We start from the raw sequence: 14279 nt of genomic DNA, 5'->3' as shown, positions 1-14279 counted from the left end.
GAGGGTGAATATACTCCCTCCCATAAGAGCAAGAGCCCTCACACACTTGCTTCATCATTGGGCTTAGCAGGTGCTGCGATGTTCAAAGAGCACCTGCAAGGGGGCACTTTGCCAGAGATCTTTTTGTATAACTGCCATACTCTAAGACAAGCGATTTTTAATGATTGAGTCCCCTTGTCTAGTTAAAATGGTGGTTACTCTCAAACGGATCTAATGGTCTCAGAGTTTAGTGGGTCCTAATTAGTCAACATGTTTCTCGCCTGTTGTCAAAACATGATCACGTGGCAATTCTTCAGGACCTAAAACTACCCTAATCTACACAGTGAAGGGAATCTCTGGGTGTGTATTCTCATGAGGCGTTTACCAATCACTCATCCAAATTTCGGTAAATCCTGTAACTTAGTCAGTAAAAACCGTCACAATTAGAGTAACAGTAATGCCTCTGCAAGTAGAGATAGAGGACACGTTCATTTGCGTAATGGACACAGTACAGCGTCCACCTCAAGACCTACCCCAGCTCTGCTTTCTCTGATAATACAATTTATTTCCTTTCACACCTTTTTACCAATCTACACTCCCACCCCTCACAACCTTACTTCATCAAATGGCAGTTCTAAAAAAAGATCTCTGGCAAAGTGCCCCCTTATAGGTGCTCCTCGGGCATTGCAGCAACTGCCAGACAAGCAGCTAAGCCATTGATGAAGCATGACGACCATCCCGGTGCGTGAGGGCTCTTGCTCCTATTTGAGCTTAGGTATGTATTGCTGTGAAGAACACCTCCTCTCTCAGCTTATTGCACTTTGTTGTCATAGAAGCATTGCTTGGTCCTAATCCTTAACACGTTCACTGAAATTCTTTTGTTTTTTCTTTAGGCCTCCACCAGCAAAGAAAATGAAACTTTTTGGATTTAAAGAAGACCCATTTGTTTTTTTGTCTGAAGATGACCCATTGTTCCCACCCATTCTGTAAGAATATTTTTCTCTTCTCACATTTTACTTTATTATGCTTCCTGTGAAGAGCCTTGTTTCCTTCAAATTACATTATAATGCTAATATCAGTCTAAATAAGGTTATGTAGTATAGTGTATATGTAGTGTGAAGAAATCTTGAGGAATTGAAACAACAACACTGATCAACACACGTGAAGTACAGAATTTTTTTTTGTTTTGATAGAACATTGGAATGTTGAGCTGTCTATTGAAGATAATGGAGCGCCAGCCCCCTTCAAAACCTGGTATAGACACGCTGCTTTCAGCATTATAATGGCCTAATATGTAGCCTCTGCCTCTCTTTTTCCCCTACCTCTGCAAAATATATGGATTGGGCAGGGAAAAGCTTCCAGTAGCTCGGTGTCACTGGAGCCTTAGAAGGTTGGAGTGGGAATGCTGTTCAGCCCCTGGGTCTTTCTGGCTTGGCGGAACAATGAAAAGCAGTTTACAGAGCCCAGGGAGGATCAGGAGCTAACTTCAGCCTCTTTTCACAGCTATTGCTGTGAATGTTCAACAGTTGACAGGCATGGGCTTGCAAGCTGTGATTATCCGTTGAACAATCACAGCAACAGCTGTAAAACAAAGGCATCAGAGCCGATGGAATAGGGGGTGTTTCATCCTCTTGGGCTCCAAGAGGCATTTCCTTTTAAGGTTGAGCCTTGACAGTGCTTGCACTGACTCTTCATGACTGCTGGTTTCTCGCGGAATACTCACTCTGGACATCTCCACTTCCAGTACAATGTATGCTTCCAGTTTCATGTGACGCCGTGAGACGAGTGAGGGGAGCATGGTCTGCAAATCTGAGCTGATGGCAACTGACAGCTGTTTCCTTTCCCCACTGGGGCAGGCAGAGCAAGTACAACTGCGGTGGCTGTAGTCTGGCGCTGCGAGTGTGTGCCCCGATATCTCAGCGGAGGCAGCCCGGAAAGGACTGGAGTCGGCTTGTGGGGGTCCTTTTGGTGTGCCCTGCTCGTGAGCTAGCTCAGGATCCCTGCATCTCATACCGAACACTCTGTGCCGTGCTGCTGAGTTTTGCGATGGCCTGTGAGGCTCCAGGTCCGGAGCCCGCTACCTGTTTGCTTACAGGACTCTGCACTGGGCTCTAGCACCCCTACCCCCTAGATTCCCTGAGTCGGAGACAGAGACTCAGTGGTGAGTCAGCAGGGGTCGAGGTAGCAGCTCTGCTGGTGAGGCTAGGACCGGCGGACTCTGTTGGAGTGCAGGCAAGTGCCCCCTGAAACGACCAGCAGTTAATCAGCAGCAGATTTAGTAGTAGCTGGTCGCTTGCCCTGTCCGCTCATTTGTCTTCCTCGCATCCTGACAGAGTAGAGGGGGCAGCAGCAGCTACGATCCGAATCCATGATGCACTACAAATCGCTAATCCTGGAAAACACCATAACCAAGCAACTACTGAGCTAGGAGGCTCAAGCTCTGTGGTCCATGCAACCGGGCGCCTGAAGCCCATATTAGGCTCTTGTCTGCCAGATAGCCTGCCTACCAGCGTATGTCATGGCGTGTGGCAGTAGGCAGGAAAAGTTAAGTCAAGTTTGCAGCAAGTGTGTTGGGCCATAGGACATAATAGCGAGTGTTGCAGAAGCAGCTTGATTTTCATCAGGTGTGGCTTGCTTGCAGCACCAGAAGTACTCCATCTTCCCTCTCCCATCACCTCTTCCTTTACCTGTCAAAAGTTGAAAAGAAAAAAGTTACGGTCAAAGCTGGGCTAATACAAGTGCCTGGCCCACAAGAAGTGTAAAACATCTAAGTGTGGATGTGTTGGTGTGCATGTGCCTCCCTGTACCGCCATACTTCTTTCTAAAATGTGTTCCTAAGGCGGTCGGGAGCAAAGCAGCCCAGAGCAGCTAAGGACCAGTTAAAAGTGATCTGAAGATCGAAGTATGAACAATTATGGACTAGCGTGAAGTGAAGTACATTAGGACTGTAGTGCTTGTGCCTCCCCGAGTGGTCACACCACGCTTTGAAGATGCAAGCTGGGCAGCCTCGGGAGGAAGGTTGTATTAGTCATAGTAAAGAAATGGCAAAGGTACGGCAAAGGAACACAGCGAATACACAAGACATTTATGAGGTCCATTCGCCTCTGTGAGACCATACAATCACAAAATAAAACAACAAAAAATTAGATTGATCAAAAGAGCAGGGAGCACCGGGTGTCAACCCGAATAAACCCTGGTGGAAGAGGCTTTTATTACAAAAGCAAATTTGGGCTCCACTCAGGCTGTTTATGAGGGGGGCTCCCTAAAGCAACATAGCAGTGCTGCCTCCTAGCAAACCATAGTGTATTATTTTAAACTCTCTGGAAAATCTATGAAAGTACCTGGTAGGCAATCTAATATAGCTAATATGGCTATATTGCCAGAGAGAAGTCCTGTAAAGTCAGTTTCAACACCAAGCAACTGTCTAATAGCCCAAGAAAGGGGAATCGAAAACAAGTTATCAACAGATCGTAGCCTTCCAAGACACCTACGTTTTAGAAAATTACCAGCAAACAACCGCTTAATGACTGTAAAAGCACAAGTGCATTGTTCCTGCACTTTAACAATTATCCAGACAAGTGCTGCACATAACTCGAGTGGACCTCAGAATGGACCATTGACAGAAGACAGCACTCTTATTATCCCAGATATAATCGATCTGGATTTAGTTTAAACCCAAACAAGACACTTATCAAGTTGTCATCTAGCATTGCTTTGAATATAAGCCAAGAGGTACTCCTGTCCTCACCTAAACAGATACTGTTGACACCATCAAAAGTATATCTGATCATTAGTAATACAATTGAAAACATCATAGACCAAAAAGCTCAAGACAAATCCAGCCTTAATCAGCCGAAGAGTAGAACTGAAATAGATCCTTTTAGCCTAATACAAGTAACAGGAAGAAACCAGGCTGACTTCAAACCAAATCTGACTCCGCTGACAATGGTCATAGAGAGTGTACCCATGGCACAAGGCCACTGTGAGGAAGAGAAAACAGACTTTATGAATAATTCTCTCAAGTTGGCTGATCTTTTTGTTTTGGCTAATTATGAAAAAAATGTCTTTGTGGAGGCCAACTCCCCTGATGACACTATACAGGCCCAGACAGGAATATGGGGCAACTTGCTTAACAACATTGGTGTGATAACTACGGCCCTAAATTACCATTCTGATAATTGAACATACATGTAGATCTGCTCAAAACACTTGCTCTTTATGTAGCCGGGATTGATTTAAATTGACAAACTTAGTTGTAAAGGCCCAAACAGACAGAGATCATCAATTTATTTCCTGTACCTGTGCCCAGATCATTGATAAAATGCCTAATCTCCTGCGTATAGTTAGGGCTCTCATAGACCAAGCTAGACTCCTGTCCTTGCTGCAAAATACGGGGCCTGCAATTACAGATGACCATAGACTATGTACATGTCGTGAACTAAAGAATCAACAGCCCTATTATTCCAACAAGTTCAAAGTGAAGAACTCAGTGTGGCTGGTTCAGGAAAAGAGGGGCCTAACCGCAATGTGACTCCAGCCTATAAAGATCAACAGCAAATAACTACACAACCTATCCCGCTAGCTCCAAGTAACAAAAGCTCCTTAGTAGGACCAGGATCACCATGCATTGTACAGAACCTTCCGGTACATGTGAAAATAAGAGATTGAAACCATGCAAATCTAATCAGCCCAAGATGGTGAAGAGAATCAAGTAATAAATATCACAAATGTATCCTCCACTTCGAGAATAAACAGGCTGTCCAAAAGAGCTAGGAAAAGGCAAAGAAAAGTGCATAACAAAACAAAATAAACAAGCTATGACAGGAATGACCAATAAACTGAAGGAAAGCTACCCAGCTGTTAAATCTACCCTATCGGTTATCCAACAAGCAAAAGCTCCCTTGGAAGATGAGATAGAAAAGTAATCTAAAGATCATAGTGGTGGAGCATCGACTAACTATTCTCCTAGCTCAGATAATAAGCAAAGGCAGCTTCAAGTTAGCAGAGATATGTGGACTACCTTGTTGGGACGGAAAGAGTTAAAGCAAAATATCTGATCTATACCTCAACAATCTAACATACCTAATCCAACAATGCCTTTCATCTTCCAGCCAGCAAAAACTCTAAACCAATGGCAAAAAGACATCCTAGAAATCACTACATTTGTAATGCACCTCCTTTAGCAGGAGATTCTTCTAGGCCTTTGGTGACACAAAGTAGGATAACCAGTCCTAACTTCCCCAACAGGAACATCACAATTAAAAATCTGGGTAAGTGTCATGCCTCTTCTGCAAAGCTTTCATTCCCCAATACAGATCAAGGCCCCCCATGATATACCTAACCACCGTAACATTTTAAAATGAATAGCCTCTATTCCAGTGCTTGCTCATCTAACAACTCTCTGATCCATTTAAACATGATCTCAGCATCTCTCCATTAGAAATCCCCTGTACTACATGGCATAGTGACGATATTGTCAATAAAATCATGGAAAATGGTATTTACTTCACTGAATGGGGGCTCGAGACCAGGAAATGTAACAACCTAAACTATCCAACCTTATTGATCCTTAGGCTAGTGTCTAGTCAAGCTTTACGAAAATTGGAAATCATGGAGTAAACGCTAATGTCCTAAAAATAATAATTGGTCCATTATTTAATTCAGCATTATCCTCATGTAGTATGATTACGAGTTGTATTTCATGCACACGTATTGGTTAACAAATTCAAAATAAGCCCTTTCTAATGGATATTTGGGCTTGTTTACGCACAATCGTTACTAAGGGTAGATATTTAGGGAATGACATATAGTTGGACCGTCCTGTTAGACCGCAAAAGCATATTAACATTTGCTCCTGGAATGTCCATGCCTTTTCCAGACAGCTGAAAGATCAAGATAAAATAGTCTTATTACAGAATTTTGAAATCTTAATGTTCCTGAAAAGTGGAAAATACTGCCATTATTGGCTACCAAGAGAACACTATTGTGAACTCGCTCATCTTCATATGGACGAGCGAAAGGTAGACTTTCAATTTCTAATTGGAACTAGATGCCACGTTTAGAAAATTGATCTTTAATGAACATGGTTACAATGTATTAAGATGCACCTACAAACCCCAATTAATTTATTGAACATATAATTGAGTACAAAGAGATTGATTAAAAATAACCCAGCTTGCCATCTTCTGGAAAATAATTGAAGCTTTGAATCATCAATATCCAGCAAATAGCCGAATTATTTCAGGCGACTTTAACATGCATATGGGCTCTAGGAACTTTTCAGATTAATTAAGCACAGACATAATCCAAACTTGCTGTGCCTAACTGCAAACATTTGTTCTAAGGATGTTGCAAGAAGCTCTTCAAGACAATACAATAAGTGTGCCAACATATCAAAACTCAAGGCAATATTCTACAATTGATTACACTATTATCTTAAAGGACTTATCTGGAATTAGTGTGTATCGTGTTGCTCCTCGTGTGGAAACTGACCACAGTCCCCAAACTATAACAATGCTTCTAGTAGTAGCTCACTATCTGCCGAAGTTCAGAAGCCTACAGCATATGCCAACTGCTTTTAATTAAAAAAGGCAGAAATGGCATTGCATTTCAAAATCCTGACCTTTACAAAGAATCAGATAGAATGGGCACTCTGTGAATTTAGAAACGGAAATTCTATGGTTGAAATTTGGTCATGTTTATGTTCTTCTTTAATAGAAATGTTTTCAGTTAAAACAGCCAGGGGTTACCTCATCAAGGCAACATACAATAGGTGGTATTCACACAAGTTATATCTTCAAAAGAAGGCTGTCAACAAAGCAACAATGGCAATATATTAGAAGTAACATTTTCCCAAATACGTTCTCTGAAATGTTTGAGAAGAAAATATAAACAAAAGATTTGAAAAGCAAAAATGGAAAATCACAAGGAAATATTGACAAAGCTAAATTATGCTTGTAAAACTAACAGTATGAAAGCCTTTAGGGGAACAATCCATGATTTAGAATATGTTTGCAGGAGGGCAAATAGTGCCAACATTTCCGAATCTGGCTGGGATACCTTTATCTCCAAGTTGTATGGGGCTCCTTCCAAAATTCATATAGGAAGAAACATCCAACGAGTCACTCCAGCCACCTTAACTGACACAAACTATTGATGTAAGGCAAATGAAAACCCCTGCAAAGAAAAGCGAACATTAATTGAGTCTAGAAATGAGAACATGATAATAACTATAGGTAGGATCAGATCCAATGGTGCACCCGGCCCCAAGGTCATTCCCAATGCTAATTTTAAAGCGAATACCGATCGGTGGGCAAGAATTCTAACTACATTATTTAAAGATGTGGTAGCAACTAAATTGGTTCTGGAATCCTGGCAAGGAAGCATTATACAGCCTATTTATAAGAGTGGGCTGTCAGATAACCCGGCCAGTTATCGGCTTATAGCCCTAACCGATGTGGAAGTAAACGTTTTTGGAACATGCCTACTTAAAGATCTGAAAGAGTGGGCCACACATCAAACATGATAGCAGTTTATCAATCTGGATTCTGAAGAGGACTGTCCACAATTAGAAATTTACTGTCCCTTGCACTGCTATCAGAAAGGGCAATACACTAAAGCCAAATGCTATACGTTTGCCTTGTCTGCTTGAAAGCCGCTTTTGACTCTGTTCCCTGCAATTTACTCTGGTCAAAGCTGTCAGCATGGGTTGTGCCACAAAAAGTATTAGACCTGATTATACTGTACTACACAAACACATGGGTCCAGGTGAAACTGGGGTACTGCAGTTGTACAATTCTCTGGTTTGAAACTTTTAGTGGATTAAAACAAGGCTGTGTATTAGCACTATTATCAATCTTTTAATAGCCAACCTACCACTCCATTTGCAAAATGTTGACGCTCATTCTCCAAATCTCTCAGATTATGATATAAAATACCTTTGATACGCTGATGACGCCATATTGCTCAGTCATACGACAGTAGGCTTTCAACAGCTAATACAGTCAATTATCAATTATATTATAGCAAATTGTTTACAAGTGAATATAAAGAAAACTAAAATTACGTTGAAAGGTAAATGTGAACCGGGTATGCGAGATTGGAAAGTAAATGGATCAGTGATTGAATCTGTAAAGTCTTGTAAGTACCTAAGAATCACATTTTGAGTGTCTTTTAAATATCATTTTACTAATTTAAAGGCCAAAGGCACAGCACTCATATTTGGCTTTCGAACACTGCGTGACAAGCTTTGATGTCCCAGTCATGAGCACTTAGTAAAAATCATGAAAACGAAGTTGATCCCCTCCTTGTCCTATGGGTTAGTACTTTTTCGATGCAAAGACTCCTAACTTTTGGACAATCTACAAATTAAAGTTTTAAGTCCATTTTCAAGTTTCTGAAAAATATTGGTCATGTGAACATCCGATTGGAGTTTGGCCTGACTAGTCAAACCCTAGTGAGACAATCAGCATTTTTAAAATGTTTATATTCCATGTTTTTATCCAGCCCTGGCAAATTTGTGTTGGCAAGAACTCATAAAATATGACTATGCGAGTGTTCTGAGAACCTACTTATATGAGAGCTTACATACTTTTTCACGTTCAACCTTTTGATCATTCGGATGTAAACAAAACTTCTTTCAAGCACTTATTAAATCGATCAATGATTTTTAAATCTTTTTTTCAAGATAAAGAGGCCCTAGCAGTAAAAAATGCCTTGTCAGTCATCAATACGTTTATTAAAATAGAGCCTCAACCATATTCCCTGTCTCACCTACAACCTTCTTTAAGAGAGCAATTTCTCAGGTTAAGGTTTGGTAGATACCCAACAAAGGAGAGCACTCCGAGATGGATGCAACAATGGTCAGAGAACAGTTATAGACTCTGCGGTTTACTTAATAAAACTGTATTCAATATTGTGTGCATCTGTACCCGCCTACTACAATAGGGGCAAATTTTGCTGAAACCTGTTTTTATCGTCTATGTGGTGAAATCATGCCGCCAAGCTATAATACTTTGCCTTTTCGGGACATCAGTCGGTCTTATCAGTCACTTAAATGTATTCTTATACCTAATAATATACTGAATCCGGACTCAAAATCCTCATAGACTGTTCTGGAGTGCAGTAACGATATATATGCAGGGGGGCACTTGATCATCCATCTGTACATTGCCTTTTTAATTGTTATGCCGATTGTCCTTTAAAAAAGCTTGCTTGCTTGCTAGCGGTTAATATTTACTCTTTGTCCACCTTTTTGGGTTTTGTTTACTCCCATGGAGCACCGCCCAATTACTGGTATTTTTATACTTTTGTTCTTATCTGTTCAGATTTGGCGAAGCTTCCCACTCATTTGGTGGGTTCTTCGTTAGAAGCTCTTGTGTTTTCACTTGCTACAGCGCCATTGTAAACCGGGCTATTAAACATTTTCTTATTGAGTCACATTTGCATAGCATTCAAAGACTGAGCTCAATTGTCAATTGTCAAACGCTTTTTCACACTGCACTTGTTCCATGCTCCATGCCCATCCCAACGCCTCAGTCAAATCATTACTTTTCCCCCCACTTTTTCTAGAATTAAACATTGCCCGAACTATGCACAATTCATAGTTTGCGCAAGGAAACGAGTTTACTACCATTCAGAAAAAAGCTGAAAACAGTTTTGTTTCAGGAAGCATGGGGTACGCTTTAGTGGCCCCCTTGTGCGTTCCAGGTGCACCCTCTGATAAACGCTTAGAGACCCCTGGGTGATAAGGCGCTCTATAAATCCAAATCCAAATACAAAAATACTTTGAGGGTGAATCTTATCACCCAAGCTCTGTCCGTCTCCGATTGGGTCACTGTACGGCGGCGACAACCTGAGCCAAATTCTTTCTTCTCTGCTATGATTTCATACCATACATAGTTGACCAATGAATGTGCAAACTGATGACCTTTGTGTGATTGGTAGGTGTATTCTTACTGGTATTGGATGCATTGCCTCTTTTTTTTTTTCTTCAATTCTGTTTATTGAGAATATGAATAAAAAAGCGATGCAACAATCAAGGTATCAAATGACAGAAAAAGGAGGAAGAAGGAAAAGGAGAGAAGGAGAGAGTCAAAGGGAGAAAAAAGGAAAGGGAGGAGCGCAGTGTTAACCGTTCCAAAAGATCGGTGAATGAAAGCACAAAAAGTGCGTCACAAAGCTATGAATGATCAAGGGCATTACCCTGAGAGAGGGAAAGGCTATCCAGCTTGTGGAGAGGGGCTAGGTAATGGAGGGCTCCAACTGGAGGAGAGAGCTGCGTAATGTCTAGGGGCGGTGAACAAAGCGTCCCACAGCAAGGAACTGACCCCCTGTGAGTGGAAATGGACTTAGTGACAAAGAAACGTGACCACTTACAAACACAACCCCATGCAGTGGAGATATTAGTTGGCAGTTCTATTGGGCCCCCAGAGTCTGTCCTCATTGGGGGGGGCGGTATGTTATTCTCAAATAAGCGTAAAGCCGAAGCTTCGGGGGTTGAAGATGGGCATGGTCAAGTCTGCAAAAATAATCTATTAATGGTTGCCAGAGTTTGGAAAACGTAGTGTCATGAAATTGCAGTCGCGCCGTGAGTCCTCGTGGTTGAGAGTAACTCCATTACCATGGTATGCCACAGGCGAGTGAACAAGGCATTCACTGGAGGCGTTTCAGCCTTCTTCCAATATAATGCTATGATTTGTTTAGCTGCGCCCAGCATATGTAAGCTAAGGTGCCAGTCCTGCGTCATGGCAAGTATGTTCACTGGCTTGAGGCCTAAGATGACTGTGGACGGGGTTTCGGGCAATGGGTAGTCAATCACCGGTTTGATGTGACTAAGGTCCTCTTTCCAGTAGGTGGTCAAAAGCAGGCAATGCCACCAAATGTGGAGAAATTCTCCAACAGCATTCGTACAGCGCCAACAGATAGGGGAGGAGTTGGGGAACATTGTGTGCAACTTGTGGAGGGTGTAATACCATTGTGTCATGACTTTGTAGTTCCCTCCTTTTTAAGGCACTCGCCTACACACCATTCCTAAAAACATTTTGACTTCTTGCACGCAAGATCTTGAAGAATAGCCAATCTTTTGATGAAAATCAGACACGAAAGTGCACTGGTCATAGAAATAACAAATGGTTCGTTTAACGGAAGGGACTTTTATGTGTGGCTTTGGATTCATTTACAATTAAGGCTCCCTGTTTTCTGTTTTTACAGATTTTTACAGATAAATACAGACAGAAAATGTGTTTTCTGTCTGCATTTATTTTTAAAAGTCGATAAATACAGAACATTGTGCTGCTTTTAAGTGACTCTCCGTGCTGTCTTTCAAGAATTATAGCCCAACAGCTGAGCAGATGACAGCATGGGAAATTTAAAAAAAAGGATGAAATTTCTTTAAGTAAGGGCATGTGTCAATATACATTTTTGGTAAAATGCTAATATTTACCAGTGGATGTATTGTTATGTAAGATTTGGCAGCTTAAATAGCTAAAACACGACAGACATCAAAGTATGAGTGCATGTCTATCAGTTAAATAAATATGGGAAGGTACAGTTTTACAACTTCATTTATACGCAAAACACAAAATAAATATGGATAAATACAGACGGAAATGTTAAAAAAAAAAAAAATACCATAAAACCAAGAGCCCTATCTACAATAAAGGTTGCTTCAGGTCAATATGAGCACAATAGGAAGCAGATATGTGTTTTAAAAGAAATACTGGTCACACCTCTTCAGATAGTTTTAACGAGTTCTTGTTTGCATCAACTCCCAACTCAGAGTTCCAAACGAACCACATCCTGGACCTCTCCCAATCGGGCTTCAGAAGCAACCACAGCACCAAGACCACTCTCCTTGCCGCTACAGACGACATTCGCACCCTCCTTGACTGAGGAGAAACTGCTGCCCTCATCCTCCTGGTCCTCTCAGCTGCCTTTGACACCGTCTTCCACCACACCCTCTGCGCAAGACTCCATGGCGCTGGCAACCTCAACAAAGCCCTAGACTGGATCCGCTCTTACCTCACAGGCCAAACACACAGTCAGACTTCCACCGTTCAACTCAGAGCCCACAGAGATTAGTGCAAAGTGCTTCAGGGATCCTCCCTGAGCCCCACCCGCTTCTACATCTACATGGCCCCACTTGCAACCATCGTCAGAAGCCACAAATTCAACATCGTCTCCTACACAGTCAACACCCAGCTAATTCTCTCCCTCACAGATGAACCCACAGCAGCCAAGAGCAGCTTCCACAATGGGATGAATGTAGGTGTCACCTAGATGAAGGACAGCTGCCTCAAGTTTAAGTCAGACAAGACCGAAGTCCTCATCCTGGGCTCTACCCCCTCGACCTAGGATGAGCCTTGGTGGCCCACAGTGCTCAGAACCCCCCCCCCCCCACACACACACACACACCGACGGATGGACCACTCATGAAACATCCACATCAACTTCGACTCCTTGCTCTCAATGATCCGCCAAATCATCACTGTTGGCCTCCTGCTTCCACACACACATCGTGCTTTGTAAGATCTTTAAGTGGATCCCCACTGAGTCCTCACCACCCTGAAACTCCAAAGGAAACTGCAAATCAATCAGAATGTGAACAATCAGAATGCCTCCACCAGACTCATCCTGAACATCCCACGCGGCAGCAACATCACAGGCCACATTTATTTTGCACAGTATAATGTAATGTAAAAGTTCATTGTTTAGTTCATTAAAACCATAACAATTATTTATTGTTTATGACAACTATGATTAAAAGAAAAAAGGTTTCAAATCATTTCATCCATCCAAAGTTTCACCAATAAATATTTCACAGGTTTAAAATCTTCTGTTGGCAGTAAATACTATTTAATATTCAGTGACATGATGCCTAAACATATACCCTACTGTTTAGTTCATGGCGGACAGGAGTAAACCAGCAGTTAACAGGTGGCAAAGGTTAGTTACTTCATTTCTGCCAAAAATTAATGATAGTTTCTAGAGGTCTCTACGCCAGGGCTGGTCATGTCCACTTGCTGCCTGCTTAGGGTGTCGTTGTCAAGATGGTTGTTCATACAGTTCATATACTGATGGCATTAGACCTTCTGTAGGTAAACTCTCTCGTTAACGCATTGACTTTAATGCCTGACCGTGAATGCAGAGGAACTTGACTAGTTTGTAGTTCATCTGAGGATCAGGTGGATCGAGCCCTTTGATAATAGCTGCTAGGCACGATCATATTAGTCTGTCCAGAAAACCTTCTCTTAATAAAGTGACTCGTGCTGGGTAAAGTTTCTTGCAGATGCATATCGGTGTATAAGATCTCCCTTTGGACTTTCACATAGGCAACACATTTTTGATTCAATGTTTTTCGAACTTGGGGCATCTGCCAATGAAGGATATTTTCCAATGCGCAAAGCCATTAGCTGTTTTTTTTAAGTGGACCGAAAATGTTAAATCTAAGTAAGCTGCCGGTTTAATAATTTTGTAATTGTCGAGTACTGTCCAGGAATGGGAACTGTGGCTAAAAATGCTTTTGTCTAGCAAAAGAGAATGAAGTTTTGCGGCTTTAAGTGTTGACTTAAACGTAGCAAAGGTCAAATCTTTATTCCAGAGATCTAAAGTGTAGGTAGATTTAAGCTCATTGTGCAAATAGGGCGTGTACGATACGTTAGTCCCTTTCTCTAGTTCTAGCCACAAAGCCCTGTTCAGTCTTGAGTCCGCCGAATTTTGCTTCATGTGGTACCAAACTTTTATTGATGAGTATAACCTGCCCACAGTCTCATTCGTTAGGCCGAATTCCAGACGCACTTGTGCCGGGACACCATTTGAGGGAGCTGAAAGACCTTTTTGAAGATGCTGGTTGTTAGGTTATTAAGAAAGGTTGCATCTTTTCCTTGCAGGGCTACGCTGACGTATGTTAAAGTTGGAAGTGTTTTTGCTGTTATTACCGTAATCAGTGGTTTAAGTGAAGAGCCTTCCAATTTTAAAGCTAATGTCTTCTAGGCAAAGCATGTAGTTTTTCTGTTCTTGATGATTTATTTAATTATCAGTGTAGAATCCCAGATATTTATAGCTCGACACGTTCTCCAAGGATTTGTCTGCGAGCCATATGTTGTACGGATGGACTGGCCGTTGGCCGATAAGCATTATTTTTGTTTTAGCTGTATTCATTTCTAGCTTCTTAACTGTTAGGAATGGTACAAGACCCGTTATTAGCCTTTTGAGACCAATCTTGGTCAAACTGAGTTAGACAATGTCATCGGCGTAGGCAAGGACCTCAAGATCTTTCTTTTTGACTGAACTGCAGACAC

The 14279-nt window shown here is 41.8% G+C and overlaps 1 protein-coding gene across 1 annotated transcript in view; it reads left to right on the top strand.

Moving 5' to 3' along the window:
* The window catches only part of NSUN2 (NOP2/Sun RNA methyltransferase 2), a 506360-nt gene that overhangs the window by 210381 nt on the left and 281700 nt on the right, over nt 1-14279 (top strand). The window contains exon 14 of the mRNA XM_078687631.1: nt 873-965. Coding sequence (XP_078543757.1) covers nt 873-965 — 93 coding nt within the window. The remainder of the gene's footprint in view (nt 1-872; nt 966-14279) is intronic.

The sequence above is a fragment of the Lissotriton helveticus genome, chromosome 4_1 (assembly GCF_964261635.1).
Source record: "Lissotriton helveticus chromosome 4_1, aLisHel1.1, whole genome shotgun sequence".
Taxonomy (NCBI): domain Eukaryota; kingdom Metazoa; phylum Chordata; class Amphibia; order Caudata; family Salamandridae; genus Lissotriton; species Lissotriton helveticus.
Note: the sequence above shows the minus strand (reverse complement) of the source record. Positions and strands in the feature narration are given on the sequence as shown.